The sequence below is a fragment of the Engystomops pustulosus genome, chromosome 2 (genome assembly GCF_040894005.1).
Source record: "Engystomops pustulosus chromosome 2, aEngPut4.maternal, whole genome shotgun sequence".
Lineage (NCBI taxonomy): Eukaryota > Metazoa > Chordata > Amphibia > Anura > Leptodactylidae > Engystomops > Engystomops pustulosus.
Window position 1 is genome coordinate 55,614,726 of NC_092412.1, and position 20,891 is coordinate 55,635,616.

A 20,891-nucleotide genomic window follows, 5' to 3' on the forward strand; every position below is an offset into this window, starting at 1 on the left:
GATGAAGTCTTTATCCAAGGAAGGAAGGCACATCAGATCTGACAGTATCAGAGCAGACATGTAGCAGAGCAGAGTGTCATAGTGTGTTATATGCATCTGTCCCCCCCCCCCCCCCCCAACCCGTGCTTTTTAGATATCTTTATATGGGATTAGACACCTTTCTTGTGAAAGAGACTGTTGATGTTCTCTGTTATAGTCATGATGGAAGGGAGCTCCAGAAGAGTTATGCTGCCCCTCAATTACACAGCGATTGGCTGAAGAGGTTGCCTGAGGGAGGGGTGAATCAGCAGGTTAATTTGTCTTCACAGTCAGCGTCACACTGAACCACAGTTAATGGAATAACACAGCCAGTCAGAACCCCAACCTTCTCTATTGCCTCCTCCTCACCCCTCCCTCAGGAATTCTGCTCAGCCATTAGCAGTGTCAGTGGGGAGAGCAGGGTAATATGACTGTATACCGCTGCTCAGCCTCCTCCATGACTGGAACAGAAGACGTCAATAAAAGTCCCCCCCCTTTTTTTTTTTAAAAGCAAAAAAAAAAAAAGCAAAAAAAAAAAAGTGGATTTAAACCCATTGAAAGAGGCATCAGTGTAACATGTATAAAGACATCTATACCTTAAAGAGGACCTGTCACCAAAGACCCCCTAGCCCCCTCCACAGTATGTTTTAGATGTCCCATCAAAAATAATGAAAGGATGTAGTGCCCTAGGATCCAGGGTTGCTCCAGTGAAACCTTTAAGCAATATTTATAATAATAAAAAATAAATGGCATTTAGTAATGTCCATGGTTCCGATGACACAACTTAAATTGGCTGGAGACTTGGGAAATATTACAATGCTGACCTTATACTCAGAATGGAACAAAGATGACAATACTAAACCAGACAAAACTTATTCCAGAGCAGATTGAACCAAAATGTTTTATTATGATTACATACATGACAAGTACAGTCACATGAACCTGAACAGTATCTGGTGGAGCTCTGTAAATAATATAGCACTAGTAATCCTAAAACTTTCTGATACAGACTTTGATAACATTTGAACCTGAGAGAAGCATTTGGTGATGAGATGTTCCATTCATTCTATGAGAAGTGCTGCAGTTTTGCCATTGAAAAGTGGAAAGAATGGGGGAGGGGGAAGTAATCTCTGCCTCCCATTTTGGATGGAAGTTGACACCGATTTTCCACTTAACAGTCACAATGCAGGAGGATTCAGTTCTTAGTTCCAACTTCATCTCTTGTATGGCACAGGACTTTTTCTTTAAATACATATTAAAGCAAAAAAAAGTTCTGTGCTTCAACGTATTATGAAACTATTCTTCTACAGGAGCAATGGCTCAAGGACATAACAGTTCACGTACAGGTCCTTTCTTTAAAGGACATCTACCATCACATTTACTGATGGTAGACTGTCCAAACTTGCATGCTCCTATTTTTCCTGCTAAAAATGCAACCTTCAGATTTTTCTTAAAAACACTTTATAAGAATATGGAAATGAACTTGAATGATTCTTGGCTCTGCTGAGTGATTAGATATGCACGCCTCCCCCTCCCCTCAACACACACTCCAAGTTAGCCCAGCTAACATGGAAAAGGGGGCGTACATATATAATCAGTCTGCAGAGCCAAGAACCGGTCCGGTTTATTACCATGTGTTTATAAAATGTTTTTTTGAAAGTTGCATTTCATCAGAAAGATGGGAGCATGCAAGTTTGGACAATCTACAATTCGTAAATCTGATGGTAGATGTCCTTTAACAAGGACTAGATTAGCAAGACACCTACTCAAATTTAATTTCTTTCAGAACCCTTGAGCTACGTCCACACATCAACGGTACGTTTACATATATGCAATGTGATTGCAATGTGTGAACGCAGCCTTACAAGGGCACCCATTAACTTTTAGAACTCTCCAACAATCTTTAAGAACGATTACTAATACAAAAAATCTTCACAGCCAATTTTGTATTGTTGAGTATTATCCATTGGTTTTAGAAACTAACTCAAAACTGACCCAAGGAAACATTTCCACATGAGATGCAAACAATCATCTCCGCATGTTGTGAGCTCTCATATGACTTGCAGGAAAAAGGAACACAAAATGGCATCACATAAAGGGGGTTAATCAAAACCTGAAATGTATTACTCTCCCTTTCTAATATAGTAACAACTTCAGTCCCTAGAGATGCATTTCTTTTTTTGGGGTGACATGCAAAACAGGAAGGAAACCCATATTCTTCCCTCTGAACTCCCTATACCTTTTTCTCTTCTGTAGAGCTTTGCTGAAAGAGTTGGAAAGAATACAAGAGTTTCCAAGAGTTGGAGAGTTTCCTTGTTAAATGCTTAGAATATGGATCTCCCTCTCTGCATACGATAAAGCCTCTAATCCCTTGGCTCCAGTAACAAATAATGCAACCACAATTACTAAAATTAACATACTAAGAGAATCTTTCAGCAGCGTTTATCTATGATAGAGTAAGTATTGTAAATCTACCTGGAGTGATGGTCTTGCAGGAGGCTTGGCCAAATAAATCAATAATAAAATGGCCCTCAATGTGTGCCCAGAAAGATAGCCACCTCTTGTGTAGCTGACAGGGTCAGAAATTGACCCCCACCCAGGCTCCTGCCCTCTAGAGTGGGGAATATTCATGCATGGGACCCATAGCAATGCACATGAAGTGGCATCCTGGGCACTTGCATTTGTACAACCACAATGCATTACAATGTAGACTTCTTGCATTCTGCTTCCCCAGTTCTCTATATAGTGCATCTTCTCTCCTCCCAGGACAAAACTGATGAAAAAAACCCTGTTTTAATTCAAAACAAGGTATTTACCTAAACTATTAATGAGCTGGATCAGACATTTATTACAGATGTGTGACCGATGCAAGCTCAAAACAACGTGTGGCTCCATGAGGCTCCATTCCCACATTCACGGTTTCAGTTCCAGATTTTGAGGTCCAAACCAGGAGTGAATTAGCAGCATCAGAAACCTGAACGCAGGAATGCAGGCTGTATCTGCAATATAGAGTAGTAACAGAAACAAAAGCAAACTCAATTACACATCCTGTGATCAGTGCAGATTGTACAGGTTACATCCACCCTTTGCCTGTCACAATTGTTCTACATTGTCTTACATAAGATGTTAAACAGAAAATGTAAAATCACAACAAAACATGTTATGTTCACAATATGCAAGTAACCCCACAGCTCGGAAGTCATAAATTGTAACATTAAGTATCATAATAACTCCATGTATGGAGAATGTTCTTAAATTAAATCAGATTACACTTGCATACAGTAGACAGCTCTCAAAAGTACCGCAAATAAAGGAGACAAGACTAAAGTTGCTTTTGCAGCTGGGAGATCACTATCTCTGTTTCAGATACACAAGCGGTCTTGGGGAAAAAAACTTTTGAATCTCCATCTCTATGCATAGATCATAACAAATTTGAAAAAAATATGCATATTAATTGTAAGTGTGAAATGAAGATCAATCTTCTATGTCTGTGGATCTGAAAGAAAAACAAAATTCTAATTGCACCTTTCTTCCCATGTCATATCACAGAAAGCTTAACAGAAAGCATAAATCAACAGTATGTAGTTGTGTGAAGTCTATAGGAGACTGACAGCGTTGTGGTCTATGTTTTGTCCTGTGTAGGAGTTGGGAAAGTTTTTGCGACTGGTATAGACTGTGCAAGACCGTTCATTACATAATATATATATATTATACACACACACACCTTACTTGAATCAAGGCTTGTTATCTGTAAACAAACAAAAAAAAATGCTACATTAGTATGAAAAATATACTAATTTCTGAAATCGTCTGGAAGCATAGGTATTATACATTTATAGTATTTAGAAAAGCCAATGGTAGAATGGTAATATTTGAACACTACAATTCACCATGTAATCACTATAAACAATGTAACACTTTGTTGCCAAAGTCTCCATAATTATATCCAACTAAATATTACACACTTAGGCAAATCTATCACCCATAAGGTTGCTCAGAGGCATGTTCCTTATCACTATACGCCCATAGGCAAAACATAACTTGGATAATCCCTATAAACTAATACAGTATATTGCATTAAATCCAAACTTGAGGCTTCACCTATATATGTAAGCTTTTTGTCCCTACTATAACCTATTCATGCTATAATTTAATTGCATGACACTGCTCCTGGTCCAAAATATGCTGGTTAGGTAAATATCACCTTCAATGCATACGTAGGTACAGATCCTAGGCTCTGGTAAATCTAATGTGCAGTATATTGTATCAGTACGCTGCCATCTAGTGGAGGAAACATCTAATGCAATTCAATGGGGCACATGTATCATTCTGTTTTCCTTTGTGACTTTCTAAAGTTGGCTTAAATCAGGATTCATTAGCAGTGCTATGTAACTTAACTTTTTTTTCCCCTTTGTCTCCGATTTGCGGGTTTTTTCAACTTTTTAGGTGCATGTATGGAACTAAGCATGGGGTCAGTTGTACTTAGTTTTGCACCTTCAAAGTTGCAAAAACAAAGAAAACATCTGTTTTGGAAAGGTACATTTAGGAACACTGCAACAGACGCAAACCACCAGCTAACTTCTGTGTCTTCTGGGTTTTCCCACAAATACAAGTTAGCGCCTAACTTGCTGATCGGTGGGGCTTTCAGTGATGAGACCCCCACAGATCACGAAAACGAGGGGTCCATTGGGGTGCCATGTACCTCCGTCTGACCCCTCGTCACTCCATGAGAGTAATGGAGCAGACTGCTGTGCATGACCGTTCTGCTCCATTTCTCTCCCGGAGCGACAAGGGGTCTGATGGAGGTACTGAGAAACCCACCGATCAGCAAGTTAGACTAACTTGTATTCATGTGAAAACCCCTTTAAAACCTAGTCTTGGACGCAAAATAAATAAAAAACCTGCAAAGAGAAGAGAAAAAAAAAAAGATAAAAATAAAGACACATGTTTATTATCTTTTTGGAGCCTGCAGAGGAAATCTGACAGATAACTACTGAGCCATGCCTAATACATGCTACCATCTATTTTCAATTGACAGGCCTGTGGTTTCTGTTAGCCGCCCCCTCTACTGGCTACAACTGTCCCTGCACCAAGTAGTCAAAAGGGTATCCCAATTTGTCTTGTTAAAATTTCTCAGAAGTCGTGGTCACTGTTGAAAGTTGAATCCACGTAGTTAAACAGGCAAGATGGGAGTTTGGCCATGTATACTGAAGCACAAATACATTGCCTTAGCAAGAAACCCTGGACATCGGCTTCTTTTTTTACTTCAGGTGCAGTAAGAAATGCCACTTACTTATTTTCCATGGCAGAACATAGGGTAGAGATTTAGGAGCACGCAGATTAGAACCAAGACTATTTTTAGGATCCATCAGAGTACTACTACTGCAAAGGAAGAAAAAAATAAAATAAATAAAAAACCAACATACTTAAAGCCTCATTTGCTCTTATTAATTCGTCCCCAACCGCCCACTAATTAACCCCTTCCCGCCGCGGCCCTTTTTTAGTTTTTGCGTTTTCATTTTTCACTCCCCACCTTCAAAAATCTGTAACTTTTTTATTTTTCCATGTACAGAGCTGTGTTATGGCTTCTTTTCTGCGTAACAAATTAGATTTCAAAATGGTGGCATTTAATATTCCATGCCGTGTACTGGGAAGCAGGAAAAAAATTCCAAATGCAGTGAAATTGGCATTTGTGCCGTATTCTTGTGGGCTTGGATTTTTTTTTACGGATTTCACTGTACGTCCCAAATGACATGTCTACTTTATTCTTTGGGTCGATAAGATTACGGGGATAACAAATTTATATAGGTTTTAAAACCTCCTGTACAAAACTTTTTTTTGGATTTTGCCATCTTCTGGTGCTAGTAACTTTTTTATACTTTGGTGTATGGAGCTGTGGGTGGTGTCGTTTTTTGCGGATTTTGATGACGTTTACAACGTTAGAATTTTAAGGACTGTTTGACCTTTTGATCACTTTTAGTAGAATTTTTTATTTTTTTTTAAATGGCAAAAAAGTGCCATTTTCTACTTTGGGCGAGATTTTCCATTACGGGGTTAAACACAGTGAAAAACCATTATATTTTTGTAAATTTGTATAGGTATTAGTAGATATAAAAAAAATGTAATCTTTTGTACAAAAAAATTTTTTTTTTTACATTTTGCCAAATATTTTTTTTTGTACAAAAGAAAATAAAGTTAAAAATTATAATAAAAAAACCTAAAAATTCAAGTCACCCCCCTTTCCCTTGAACCGATATAAACAGTAAAAATCATAAACACATTAGTTATTGACAATTTCCAATCAAAGTATAATAACGTTTTTTCACTGCCTTTAACCCCGTAACGGAAAATAAGTGATCCAAAGGTCGCACAGACCAAAAAATTGATGACGTTTTTATTGCTATAAAAGTCGCAAAAAATTACACCACCCACAGCTATGTACACCAAAGTATGAAAAAGTTATTAGCCCCAGAAGATCCCAAAATAAAAAAAAATAAAAAAATTTGTACAGGAGGTTTTAATTTTTGTAAATGTATGAAAACATAAAACCTATATAAATTTGTTTTCCCCGTAAGAATAAAGTAGACATGTCATTTGTGGTTCACAGTGAAAGCTGTAAAATCCAAGCCCACAAGAAAACATCACAAATGGTTTTTTTCACCATTTTCACTGCATTTGGAATGGCATGGAATATTAAATACCGTCACTATGAAGTGTAATTTGTTACGCAGAAAATAAGCCGTCACAGAGCTCTTTATGTGGAAAAATTAAAAAGTTATAGATTTTTGAAGGTGGCAAGTGAAAAATGGAAGTGAAAAACACCAAAAAGGGCCCGGTCGTTAAGGGGTTTAACCATATTAGACTACAAACCCTCTGAACACTTACCTGGGTGTTTGGTAGGAAGGTGTACCCCACACAAAAGTGTTTCTATCACCCTGCAAATCTGGGAGAAAGATATTTTTTCAATATTAAAAACTAGAATTTTAAGAAATCGAGATAAATTAGTATCACTGTAGGACATACAGCTGGTTAACCAAAACCTTCCTAGCTGAACGGTACAAACTGTTTATTAAGTTTTTAGGAGTATGAAGGTGCATTTACATGTTGCATTTAAACACATGCATGTCAAAACACACTGCAACAGCTGAAGAAAGATTTGCCCAGTTAAATTAATGTTGAACATTAACCCCTTAATGACCGTCCTATCGGCTTTTTACGGCGGTCATTAAGGGTACTTCTTCTGACGCGACGCCTTTCTACGGCGGTGCGTCAGAAGATGATTTCGGGACACCGGGTCTCGCTGGTGCCGGGCTGTGATATCACAGCCCAGACCCAGCACTAACACCCGGGATCGGAAAAACTCAGATCCCGGGTGTTTAACCCCTTACACGCCGCGGCGTGCAAGTGTGTCCCCCGTGGATCGGACCCCCCCGGAGTGCTTACCGGGGGATCCGATCCTTCCTGCCTCAGCCCCGGGTTCCGCCGAGTGACCCGGGGCTGTCGGCTCCTCTCTGTGCCGGGTTCCGCCTCCTGGCAGGACCCGGCTGTGTGTAATTGAGCATGCGCAGCATGCTCAGTTACTTACACTATACACTGCAATACAAGTGCATTGCAGTGTAAAGGCTTGAACAAGCGATCGGATGATCGCTTATTCAAGCCAAGAAGTAGAAGGTGTAAAAAAAGTTAAAAAAAATTAAATCTTTTTATAATATAATTAAATAAAATAAAAGTCCCATAATCTCCTCAGTAACACATAAAATGCAAATAAAGTAAATAAAACACAAAAACACGTACATATTTGGTATTACCGCGTCCGTATTAATCTGTACAATAAATCTAAATCAATATTGAACCCACTCGGTGAACTACGTAAAAAAAAAAACTCGAAAAACTTCCCATAATATACAATTTTCCATCAAATACCATCACAAAAAAATGTTCTAAAAAGTGATCAAAAAAAGTTACGTTCCCTAATATGATACGACTGAAAAAAAACAACGGTTTTCGCAAAAAAATAAGCCCTCAACCAGATCTGACAACAGAAAAATACAGAAGTTATGGCCCTGAAAAGTTGTCAATAGTAAAAACAATGCGATTTTCTCCAATATTGGTTTTGCTCAGGAAAATTGAGCAAAAATAAGAAAAACTATGTAAATGAGGTATCACCGCAATCGTAGTGAACCAGAGAATAAAGATAAAATATTATTTTTACATTACGGTGAGCGGGGGGAAAAAAATGCTAAAAATCCAAAATAAAAATTGATGATTTTGTTTGTGTCCCCCTTGAAATAGTTAATAAAATGTCATGAATAAGCTTTAGACTCCCAAAATGAATTATCTATACATTGTATATCATCCCGTACATAATAAGCCCTCATATGTTCGCATTACCAAAAAAAAAAAAAATTTAAAAAAATTTATAGGTCGTACAATGTGACAATACAAATCTGCTGTGAATGGCGCCTCCATTCATTCTATACTCGGCCGTGCGCCCATACAGAAGTTTACCACCACATATGGGGTATCAGTAAACTCGGGAGGAATTGGGCATCAAGCGTTGCAGTGCGTTTCATCATTTAATTTATTCTGAAAATGTCAGTTTTGGCCTAATTGAATGTATTTTCCAAAAAAATTCTATAGTTTCTAAATCGCAGGTCCATATTTTTTAACCCATGTGAAACACTTAAAGGAAGTTGTTTTACATATGTTGAGGGGTGAACTTTCTATAGTGGGGTAATTTATGGGGTTTTACTATTATTTAGGCCTCTCAAAGTCACTTGGAAGCTGAGTTGTCCCTCAAAATGTGAGTTTTGCCAATTTTCATGAAAATAAGAAAAATCGCACTTAAAGTTCTGCACCTCATAACATCCTAGAAAAATGACCGGAAGCATAAAATATCATCCCAACATAAAGCAGACATTCTGTAAATGTTAATTATCATACTTTTTGGGTAGTTTTACATCTTGTCTGGAAACCAGAACATTTTAAACTTGGAAAATGAAGAATTTTTACAAACTTTTGCCAAATTTTCAATTTTTTTCAGAACGAAACGCAAAACTTATCACTTAAATTTTGTAACTAACATGAAGTACAATGTGTCACGAGAAAACATTCTCAAAATCACCCGGATATGTTAAAGCGTTCCGAAGTTATAACCAATTATCGTGAGACATGTCAGATTTGAAAAATCAAGTCTGGTCATTGAGCTGAAAACTAGTGTCGGTGATAAGGGGTTAACACATTTACAAAACACAACCATAAACACATATGTTAAAAGTTGCGTTGACACATGCATTAAATTCTTGACATGTGTTACTATCACGTTAACAGATAAGCTTTATAAACATAAATGTTAACTATGTAATAGGGCAAAACTCTCTTCAGCAGTTGCAGAGCCTTTTGAAACGCATGCGTTAAACGCCACATAAAATAAAATTCGGGGTGCATTTTCATCATACACACACAGAAAGTTCTATGTTTTTGCAGGCCCCTCACCACTTGGAGTCAAAAGAACTTAATCTCAAAATCCAACTCAAAGTTGCAACAGCAAGTTGTGCAGTCCAAGGGGCCGGGTCGGCATACAGGCTGTGTGTGAATGAGTGCGAGTGTGTGAACGAAGCCTTAGGGCTGCTTGTGTCAAGCAAAAAAAGTCCCAAAAAATTTGGCACCATCAAGTTAGATCACTGGCTGTAAGGCACACTAACACATAAGGGTTATAAAAAAAAAAAAAAAAATTCATGAAGTTCCTCATTTAAGTGCCCAATGTCACAATCCTGTATTAGATCTGATAATTAAACTTCATACTGTTACATATATCCCTGAACATCCTGTAGCTGATTTGCCCTTGTTGTGAGGTATAATCACTTGGGAGTTCGTGTGTAACTATACAAACCTGCCTCTGAAATAAACCCCAACCATGGGTTACTCATGCCTTGTCTAGAAGAACTCTAAGGCCTAAAACCCAGGAATGAATCTGATGGGACTAACCTGCATCAAAAAAAGACCAGAACTGAACCCAGTACGTCAATACTCAGGCCAGACATTTCGGCAAACACACAGCGCAAGTTAGTCGCATCCGGTTCGCTTGTGAGTTGTTGGCCTAAATTTATCTTAATCTACCTGATATCTGAAGGATCAACAGTGAGTCGTGAACAGAGGAACGTAGGGCTGAAATGCCTGGCTGGGACCTCTTGTCTTCTGGTCACAGAACAGGCCTTTAACATCCCCCCCACCCCCGATGAGTGACCTTTAAATGGCAACAAAACGCATATGGAGCATATGTTAGAGATGTAAATAAGAATTTGTGCTGGGTACTGGCCTGACAAAGGTGGGATCAAGGTCAGACAGTGGATGTGACTGACACTCAACCCTCCTCTGCTCATTATTAGGTTCTCCCTCTGTTGGTGGCAAAACATTTACAGTTTTTGCTAAAAAAAAAGTACACACAGACATTTGACTCAGTTTCTATTAATTTGTTCTGTTGTTCAGGTATACCATACAGTATATTTTATGACTAACTAAAGACAATTTTTTTTTCACAATTATGTGCCGTCATGGGACAAAGTATTATCAATAAAACGTCATTACAGACACCTTACAGCTGATCATTGAAGCCTGGGAGTAAAGTAAAGCATTTAGAGAGCTTCACCAGAGGTCACTGTAACTAGGGGGTCGTCTGCAAGTCAAGAGTCCTTAATGGGGTATTCTCGTCTGGGCACTCACATTCAGTTTCACTAATCTGGATACGACCACGTCACACTCTGGCAGCGGTGGCCAGACTTGCGCTATAGAGTCCTGCCAGTCCACCAGGATTCAGCATTCATTACCACAGGACGGCTGCTGGACATGCAGTAACTCCCAGACATTTCACATACGAAACCTTTTTGTTTATTTGTGCAATCTCTCAGGCAGAGGTGGTCGTATCCGAGGAAGCTATCTGATTTCTAAGGGACAAAATGACTACATTTATGAGAAATCATCTTCACACAGAAAATTTTTTCAATGACATCTAATAGAAGAAATATTTATATATGGCAGATTTATCAAACTGAATGTGAATGCCCAGACAAGAATACCCCTTTAAGTAGGGGACTGCCTGTATATGTTTAATTGCACATTGTAAAATTTACATATTAATTCTCAGTACCTTGCTGGATGTACAAGTTATTTTAGAACATAATAAAACCTAACGTGAAGCTTCTGGCTTCTGTTAGGAGTCAGGAAGATTGTGACCAATAGAAAAAACCAAAGCCGGAGATGTGACATTCTGAACACAACCAACACAGGGGAGATTGTGCAAAACCATGCAATTCAAGTTGAAAGTTCACATGGTCTAGGTAGAGTGTAGACCAGTGATGGCGAACCTATGACACGCGTGTCAGTGCTGACACGCGTAGCCATTTTCACTGACACGCGGCCGCCCGGGAGTTTCATCCTCGGCTCCTACACAGCTGAGTAGCGGTGCACTAGCGGAGGCTGTCAGAACTCCCCCCTCCTCCTCCTCCCCCGGGCCGGCCCCTCCCCCCTGTGTGAGCTGTGCCTCGTGTCTCCAGGTATCAGAACGGGGCACAGCAGGAGAGGTGACCCGGCCATAGCAGACTCCCCCTGCAGCTCCTAGTTGTGTTGGGGAGGGTGGCAGCACAGACAGAGGCTACACCGCTGCTGACGTGTGCGATGTCCCAGCAGCTGCCACCTCTACACTGACCAGCTCCAGAGCAGGGACCAGTGAGGACAACTACTCCCATCATACAGTGAGTAATGCCAGTGTACCTCACTGCACCTCTGCCACCGTACCTCACTGCACCTCTGCCACCGTACCTCACTGCACCTCTGCCACCTCAGTTTTGTGATGTACAAGCCCTGAAATAATCGCAACGCCTTGCAAATTGCCAGACATAGCGATTATTTTGCTCCTCATGAAGGAGATGTGGACAGCGGCGCCTGTGCCCTCGCTATAACCTGTGAACTTTAATGACTGAAAGTTTGCAGGTTACTAAGCAATTCCACACGTGTCTGATTGTAGGCGATCTATTACAATGTGCGATTTGCACATAGTAATAGATGTGGAAAATCCCCATATACTGCCATATTGTAGTATGGCAGTACATGGTAGGATCAATCAGACAACCTAGGGTTAAAGAACCCTAGAAGTTAAATAATTATACATATAGTTATTTAAACTATAAATATAACAAAATTATGTTTTTTTGTCAAGGTGACACACCACCCGAGTTATGCTCGTTTTTTTTGGCAAATTTTGACACACCAAGCTCAACAGGTTGCCCATCACTGGTGTAGACACAGGATATAGGGCACTGGAAAGTTAAAGAAAGCGCCTTTTTTTGGCAACTGTTAAAAACAGTAATTATAAAAGAATATTCTCTTGAATACCATTATCCCAGTCTTCATTACATGGAGGCGAGTTCCACCTGCTTGGGCTTACATCTCTCTTGTACATGCTCTTTTCATCCACTGCAAACAAGAAAATGAACGTAAAACAATGCATTGGACTGTAATGACACATCAAAAGTAACATTAATAAATTCCAAAATGTGTCTAAACATGTGGTGTATAATTTGTTTACCAATGTTTCACCCTCTCCCTAACTTCTGCCCCCCCCCTCCCCCATGGCTTGCACACAATTTGTATACATATTATAATTACATCTGCATTTTGTTTGTGTAACTTTATGTGGCAATTTTTATATACATTAACCATTCCTTTTTTTATTGTATTTCTATTGAAATAAATTTTATAAAAGTAATTATTTGCGATCAATTCACAATAATCAGCATAAGAATCTGCAGTCGAAAGCCACAAGATAACACGCACGGTGTGTCGCGTGGAACACAGACTTTACACATGAAGCGTCGAGTGGAGTCGGGATGTGGCGATAATAATATTGCTTTATATGTATATACATTAACCATTTCTAAAAGCCAATACAAACCGATTGTCATAAAAGGTTTTTTTTTTTTTTTTACCAATGTCTTGTTCAATGCAGCTTTTGTCGTCACATCTGGAAATGTGGAAACTCAGTTCTCCTCTTGGTACCAGATGACGGGCATTAAAGGGGCAGCTGACAAACTGATTGGCAAGATCACTGTGATTCTAGGAAAAACACACCATGTTTAATACTACCAAACATATAGTATATTTGAAGTGCAATTTGTTATAGTATGCTTTCTGCGTAACAAATTGCACTTCAAAGTGACGGTATTTAATATTCCATGCAGTGTACTGGGAGGTGGGGGGAAAAAAAATTCCAATTATAGTGAAAATGGTGAAAAAAACGCATTGGCTCAGTTTTCTCGTGGGCTTGGATTTTACGTATTTCACTATGCACGCCAAATGACATGTCTGCTTTATTCTTTGGGTCGGTACGATTACGGGGGTAACCAAATTTGTTTTATAATGCTTTCATACATTTATAAAAATTAAAACCACCTGTACAAAAAAAAGTTTTTATTTTGCCATCTTCTGGCGCTAATAACTTTTTCATACTTTGGTGTAGCAAGCTGTGGGTGGTGTAATTTGTGACTTTTGATGACATTTTCAATGCTACCATTATTAGGACGGTACGACCTTTTGATGACTTTATAGAATTTTTATATTTTTTAAAATGGCAACCCCACCCCCGCCATTTTCAGCGGGAGCTATTTTCCGTTATGGGGTTAAGCGCAGTGAAAAACTTAGTATATTTTGATAGATCGGGCATTTTCAAACGCGGTAATAGCTAATGTGTTTATGATTTTTACTGTTTATTTATATCAGTTCTAGGGAAAGGGGGGTGATTGGAGTTTACATTTTTTTAATATATATATATATTTTATAATCTTAACCCTAGGTTGTCTGATTGATCCTATCATGTACTGCAGTACTACAATATGGCAGTATATGGGGATTTTCCTACTCATTCATTACAATGTGCTGATTGCACATTAAAAACGAGACAGCCTTGGGTCTTCGGAAAACCAGAGCAGTTCGCCGCTCCCCGATGACCTCAGTGGGAGCGATGTTCCTCAACAAGATGCCAAAGCCCATGTGCCATTTTTTTAAGCCGCCGGCAACGAACAGCGGGTTGACACCCGCGATTGGTGCCAGCAGCGACCACTGGTGTTACCGGCAATATGCAGCAAAGGGGTGTGCCCTCTCCATGCACCCGCACGTGACGTACTATTACGTCACATGTCAGTAAGGGGTTAAAAAGAACTATGGAACTTTGTTTATTAATGAGATAAAAGAAGAAACTTGTGCACATCTTTTCCTCTCAGATCCTCTTTAGTAAAATGCTCCCACTGCATACTGTAGAGTAAAAATATACAAGTGAAATTTGGTGTGTTTTTTTTGTACAATTTCAGATTACATGGAGGTTACTTTATACTTTGCATCCCACAGCTTTCAATGATTGCACTGCAATGGATCTTTGCACTACCGATTTTGGTCAGAACATGCAGTGAGATTTGCAGAAAAACTGCAAAAAATGCTGCAGCTACACCACCAGGGAACATCCAAATAATGGATTCAAAATAAATAAATAAAAATGTAAAGGGAGTGGGAATATTTTTCTCCCGCTGGATCCACTTTTGCCTGTCATTTTGCCACCAATTTATAAATTCATTTTTAATGACACTCACCTTCCTGCACTTGATCAAGTGATAAGGAAAGCGACAAGCTCTTATCTGGTGGTTGGAATCATAAGGACACTGCAGTAGTCTATCAGGATCTTGCGAATCTATAGATTAAAAAAATATATATTATTGATTCATACGGAGTTGGTTTGCCTCCCACCACTTGGTTTGATATAGAAGGTTCGATACATAAAAGTTTTGGCCTCTGTTCAACTGGTTTTGTAGAGAAACAATCACACAGCCTGCAATGCCATACTGTGAGAAGAAACTAGAAACCAGATAGCCTTGTGTTAGGATTAGTTTAGAATCACATAAAACTGATTCTTCAAAGTCTTCAGATATTCAGAAGAGATCAAGCTTTGTCTACAAGGATAATTAAAGAAACTTACCGTACATTTGCACATCCTGTTCCAACAATCTTTGTTTTTCTTCCTCTTCCTTTTTAAGAGAGAGTGCTATCCATTTTGTCTTTTTGCTGTGCCGAGGAGCCTCCGGCTTTTCTCTTACTTCTCTGCTCTGGTTTATGAAACAGGATTTATTACCAAAAGAGATTCCATTTAATATTTGCTGTAAATGCAATCTGTATTTACCCCACCAAACTACCAGCACCCTCAGGTACGGGACGAAATATCCTTTATAGCAATCAGGTTATTAAATATATATAAAATATACATATCAAAATATCACCTCCAAACGTTAAAAACAAACTGTTAAGGTAAACCTAGCTGATAGATCAAATCCTGTAATTTCTACTTGTCTTATTTTCCTAAAAAGTACTGTAATAGAAACAATGAACTCAGGATGGTGCCGGCATCGTGGACAGCAACCGAAACATCAGGACTAAAGAATTTCAGAAATGCACTCTGATGACGTCAATGTGCGACAGCAGGGCAGTTCTCCAATCAAGAGACTACATGAGCTGGGAACTGATATCTTATGATTGGTATTCTCCTCCTTTTCTGCTTCTTTCCTGTGCCGGGTCTTAATTGTTAGACACCTGTGTGAATTTTTAATATTTTATAAATTTTTTAATTTTTAAACTTTATTTTCTTACTATTTATTAGACCATCTAGGGTACATTAACCCTAGATGGTCAGATCGCTCCTACCATATACTGCAATACTACTATATTGCAATATATGGCATTTTTGCAGCTCATTCATTACAATGAGCCACTGGCTCATTGTAACGAATCTGCAGAAGCCGGGTAGCCTCAGGTCAAACGAAGACCCGAGGCTACCATGGCAACCGATCCCGGCCCCCGATGACGTTCAGGGAGCGACGATCGTAATAAAGATGAAAGGGTTAATAGCCGCGATCGGTGCAAGCACCAACCGCGGTTATTAGCGGTGGGGGTTTGCTGCAATATGCAACAACCCCCACCCTTGTATGTAGAGGACTCAACCCGTGAGCCCTCTTCATACACTCCCTGTACCTCTGCGCCGTAGAGCTATGGCGCAGAGAGTTAAGGGGTTAAAGGGATTTAACATATGTTGAGGGTGAAGTTTCTATAATGTGGTCATTTCTAGGGTTTTACTATTATTTAGGCGTGAAAGCTGAGCAGGCCCCTCAAAACAGAATATTTGGCGATTTTCATGAAAATGTGACAAATTGCACCCAAAATTGTAGGCCTCATCTTATCCTTAAAAACATGCATTAAAAAAACATGTCAGCATAAAGCAGACTTTTGAAAATGTTTGTTTTTATTTGGGTGGTTTCACCCAAAGCAGAACAGTTTGGAAAATTCTCCATTTTTTAAAAATAACTAAAAACAAAATGATATCACCCAATGTATCAACGGAAAAAAAATTCAAGATCACCTGTATATGTTGTCTGACTAACTCCTCTCCACGCACTAGGACAAACTATCTTCCTCGTTCTGCGAGGGGTGTATGGCGAGTGCTCACAAGCTAAGCTCTCTCCATACACAGCGGGTGTCTGCTGTATTATACAGCTGACGCCCGCCTGTTACTGCCGCGATCTTGCTGGCAACCTGTTAAGTGCCACAGTCAACTTATTATTACATGGGCGCCGCCATCTTGGATGGCCGATCGGTTACCAGTCTCATTGAAACTCGTAGACTTACCATGTCTAATGATCTCTAATAGCCAGCAGAGGGCAGGCTATTAGAAATCATCAGTATTATTGCTATATACTGTAGTACAGGCAGTCCCTGGGTTATGTACAAGATAGGTTCTAGAGGTTTGTTCTTAAGTTGAATTTATATGTAAGTCAGAACTATATACTTTATAATTATAACTCCAGACAAAACTTTTGGCCTATGTAACAATTAGATTTTAAAAATGGATTGTCACAAGAACCAGGATTAACAAAGCTTAATTTCAGACACCTGTAATAACTGTTATAGCCGTTTATTGTAGCCTAGGGCTAAAGTACAGTAAATTACCAGAGGTCCGTAACTAGGAGTTGTCTATAAGTTGGGTGTTCTTGAGTAAGGGACTGCCTGTATTGCAGTACATAGTATTAACAGTCAGACCCTGCAGGGTTCAAGTACCCTGGAGGGCCTGAAATAATGATAAAAGTTTAAATCACCCCCTTTCCCTAGATCACATATAAAAGTAAATAAACAATAAGAATCATAAACAAGTCCGGTATCATCGCGCCCCAAAATGTCTGATCAAAATAAAAGTGATTATTCACGTCGTTTAACCCCGTAATGGAAAATAGCGCCCGAAGTTGAAAGTGCTACTTTTTTTTTTACACTCAACAAAGATGGCGGTGCCCACGGAGCCACCGGTGGTCAAGGGATTACTACAAGGGGTATTAGCGGTGGTTGTTCGCTAAAACATGCGTACTGTGAGCCTTTTACATACAGAGTTAGCAGCTCGAGGGTTGAGAGGTTAACCCCTTACAGCATCATGTTAGGAAACATGATGGTGAGCTTGTATTTAGCACACCATGACGTTCCCCAATGTCATGAGGAACATCAATATGATAGTGTATCAATTTGAACAAGTGATCAAATAATCCCTTATTCAGTCCCAGAAGGGGATCAAGAGGTAAAAATAATAGTTTAATAATAAAATTTAAAGGACATGCACCATCAGCTTAGCTTAGATGATTATTACTAACCTCCCCGTCTAAATACCAGGCTCCGCAGAAATATAATTTATTTACGCCCTGGGGCGCGTGGTACAGCCCAAGAGCCGGTGACGTCAGCGGCTCTCTTCTTAAAGCAAACTTGAAAATCTTGCTCGTGGTAACCCAGCGCGACATTTGAAAGAGCCGGTGATGTCACCGGCTCTCAGGATGCTCTCATGCTGTACTTGAAGGGGTTGTCCGAAAGTTCAAAAAAAAAAAAAAAACTATAGGTGGCCGGGAGCGGGCTGCTTAAAACAATAAAGATGTACTCACCTTCCGGAGCCCTCCGATATCCAGCGCTGCTGTCGCTCCGGTCCGGATGCCAGGTAAACAAACATGGCCGCCGGAGCAACGCTGCATTCAGCTTCCGGCCGGCCATGTACGCCTATCCGATTCTATACACAGCATTGTGTATGGGGGTCGGAAGGTTGTCGGGTCCGGCCGTAAGCTGAGTCCAGCGCTGCTTCGGCGGCCATGTTTGTTTACATGGCGCCCGGACCGGAGCGACAGCAGAGCTGGATACCGGAGGGCACCGGAAGGTAAGTATATCTTTATTGTTTTAAGCAGCACGCTCCCGGCCACATATAGTTTTTTTTTTTTCAAAACTCGGACAACCCCTTTAATGAGTGCAAAAATTTTCAACTAAAACAGAGTATTAATGTGAAGTACAACATGTCATGAAAAAAGTCTGAAAATATACTCGGTAAGTGAAAGCATTCCAAAGTTGACTGCATTTCGTGACAGATTTGGGGGGGGGGGGGGTGTCCTCAAGGGGTTAGACATTATTCACGGATCTAAGGCTACATTCACACTGCCGTTGCCCACCACACGGCGGGCACTCAGCAGTGCCGGGGAAGAGTGCCGCTCACAACCGCCCCTCTCCACAGGACGCCTTATTCTGGAGAATGATAGGACATGTCCTATCTTTCTACGGGTTACAGCTCCCGATTATACATCCCCCATACGGCAGTATGAATGTAGCCTAACAGTACAGAGGACAGGACATTGAGCATCATAGAGATATGTGATGTAAGGAATCCATTCTCAGCGAGCATTCACACATGACATTTTAGGAGTGTATTTAGACGCATGCTTTTTTCATGTTACCATGTTACCATTTAAAGCATGTTTTGCTGAGAAGCAGGCACTCCTGGAGGGTCATTCAGCCAACTTTTAATTTCTGGGGGGGGGTTTTTGGAAATTTTTGGCACAATTGCAACCTTTACATCCATTTACCAAAGTTCACACGTTCAGTTTTTCAGATACCGTTTCCGATGTCCGAACCAGAAGTGGAGTGAAAAAAAAAAAAAAAAAAAGGAGGAGTAGCACTTCCATTATATGTCCTCACTCATTATGATCCACACCTGCTTTTGGCTTTGAAAATTGCAACAAAAACTGGAAGTGTGAACTCATTCTCAAGCCGGATATGCAAGATGCATTCCGTTGGGTTTTTAGTTCCATTTTTGATGCATTCCAAAAGCTTCAGCCCTGATCACTTGCTGAGGTCACATTGCATTTAGCAAATGCAGTGGAAACACAAGTGATCAAGGTCAAAGCCTTTAGAACACGTCAAAAACGCAGCAAAAAAAAATAATTCAAATTTGCCCTCAGGCCGTGAAAGAGTCTGAAAAAGCTGCGAATATTGGCACAATCTCAAACCTTTTGCAAATAAACTCTAGCCCAGAGCAGGCAAGGAGTTACTCAAACATTTGAGACATTGTGCGACTTTCCCTCATATATCAACCACAAAGTAAAAACAAGCCCAAAACATTAAAAAAAAAAACCTAAAAACTAGACACGTCTACCCTGGTATCACATGATTATGTTCCTAGATAAATTTGGGATAACACAATAAGGGTGTCCCAGCAGGACTAGGACTACCTGACAAGTCATAAGGTGCATCCTCAGCTCAGTCCCATGGACTTTGTGCTCAGCATTGTACGGACAGAGGACGTAATCCATGTTTTAATCTGGTAAAAAAAAAAAAAAAAGACATAATAAAAAGTCAGAAGAATATAAACAGCACTGAGGCTTTTTGTTGTGTCCAAACTATGGGTATGTTCACACTGTAGGATTTGTACAAAGATTTTAAACTGGAAAAGCAGCATCAGGGATTTCCAACACAGATTTGGCTTTGATTTCCCTCAAATTTAGATGTGACACATATGTAAGAATTGTATCCCCTCTATAGCACATTATACAGCCAGTTTTTCTACACTACAGGTATGTGTGAACACTGCCTTAAAAGCAAGTCAATGTGACAACATGGTGCTACCCGTACACTAGTCTCCAGACAAGGACACCAGTATCCCAGACCCCACTACATGTTATAGGAGGGAAACATCACCCCTCTCCCTCCATTACTACCCTGTAGTTCTCACACACTGTAATGCCCCCCCCCGGTAGTGACACTAACTCTCCCTATACTATGAATACTAGCCGCTCTATAACATGTTTACCCTGCATTACCCCTCACCAGAGCCCCGCGTAAGTACCGCAGCTGCTTGTGTCCGCACCGTTCAGCACTGCAGCAGTACCGCGCCGCGGCCTCCTCGCTCCTCTCCTCCAGGCTCCGCCCCTGCAGCAAGGCGCCACAGGGAGGCCACGCCCCATGAGTCAGCACAGCGAGGGCGCCAAAATAACTAACTGCGTATGTAATGGCGTCCTGCTCTGAGAATACATTATAAGCACACAATGCAGAGTGACTGAAAATACACTTACAAGTCATGGGCAAATGTTGTAAATGGACAATTTTATGAAAATGGAATAATACACGGACAAAGTGACCTATTCGTGAAGTCCTAATAAGTTTAGTCCTGTTCTTACTCCACAATAGACACATTATAGTCTATATTCTGAGGCTGCATTGACATGGGGCGTTTTGTTTGCTTTAACCTCAGGGTGAAGACACACATGGCGTTTTTGGGCCGTTTTTGGGCCGTTTTTACTAAGTGCGTTTTCAGATAGTTAAAAACGCATCCGTTTTTTAAAAACGCATGCGTTTTTTGAAAACGCATGCGTTTTTGTCAGTTTTTCTGAAATTGCGCAATGAAAACCGGACAAAAATGCATGCGTTTTCAAAAAACGCATGCGTTTTTAAAAACCGGATGCGTTTTTTAACGCATGCGTTTTTAACGATCT

At 40.0% G+C, this 20,891-nt stretch overlaps 1 protein-coding gene across 5 annotated transcripts; it reads right to left on the minus strand.

Annotated features, from left to right (window-relative positions):
- Window positions 1-901: 901 nt before the first annotated feature.
- Window positions 902-20,403, minus strand: LOC140117708 (gametocyte-specific factor 1-like). 5 transcript variants are annotated; one of them, XM_072134683.1, is made up of 10 exons: window positions 20,267-20,403; window positions 19,632-19,720; window positions 15,038-15,164; window positions 14,655-14,752; window positions 13,002-13,128; window positions 12,409-12,489; window positions 6,904-6,961; window positions 5,312-5,400; window positions 3,743-3,766; window positions 902-3,514 (listed from the first exon to the last, which is right to left on the minus strand). In XM_072134683.1, exons 2-9 carry the CDS (start codon window positions 19,710-19,712, stop codon window positions 3,753-3,755), a joined length of 675 nt encoding a protein of 224 aa, XP_071990784.1. In that variant the 5' UTR covers window positions 19,713-19,720; window positions 20,267-20,403; the 3' UTR covers window positions 902-3,514; window positions 3,743-3,752. The 5 variants fall into 5 exon arrangements, with proteins under 5 accessions (XP_071990784.1, XP_071990783.1, XP_071990786.1 ...); XM_072134682.1 differs by having other exon boundaries at window positions 20,246-20,398; XM_072134685.1 differs by having other exon boundaries at window positions 3,748-3,766; window positions 20,227-20,379.
- Between the last annotated feature and the right edge of the window lie 488 nt (window positions 20,404-20,891).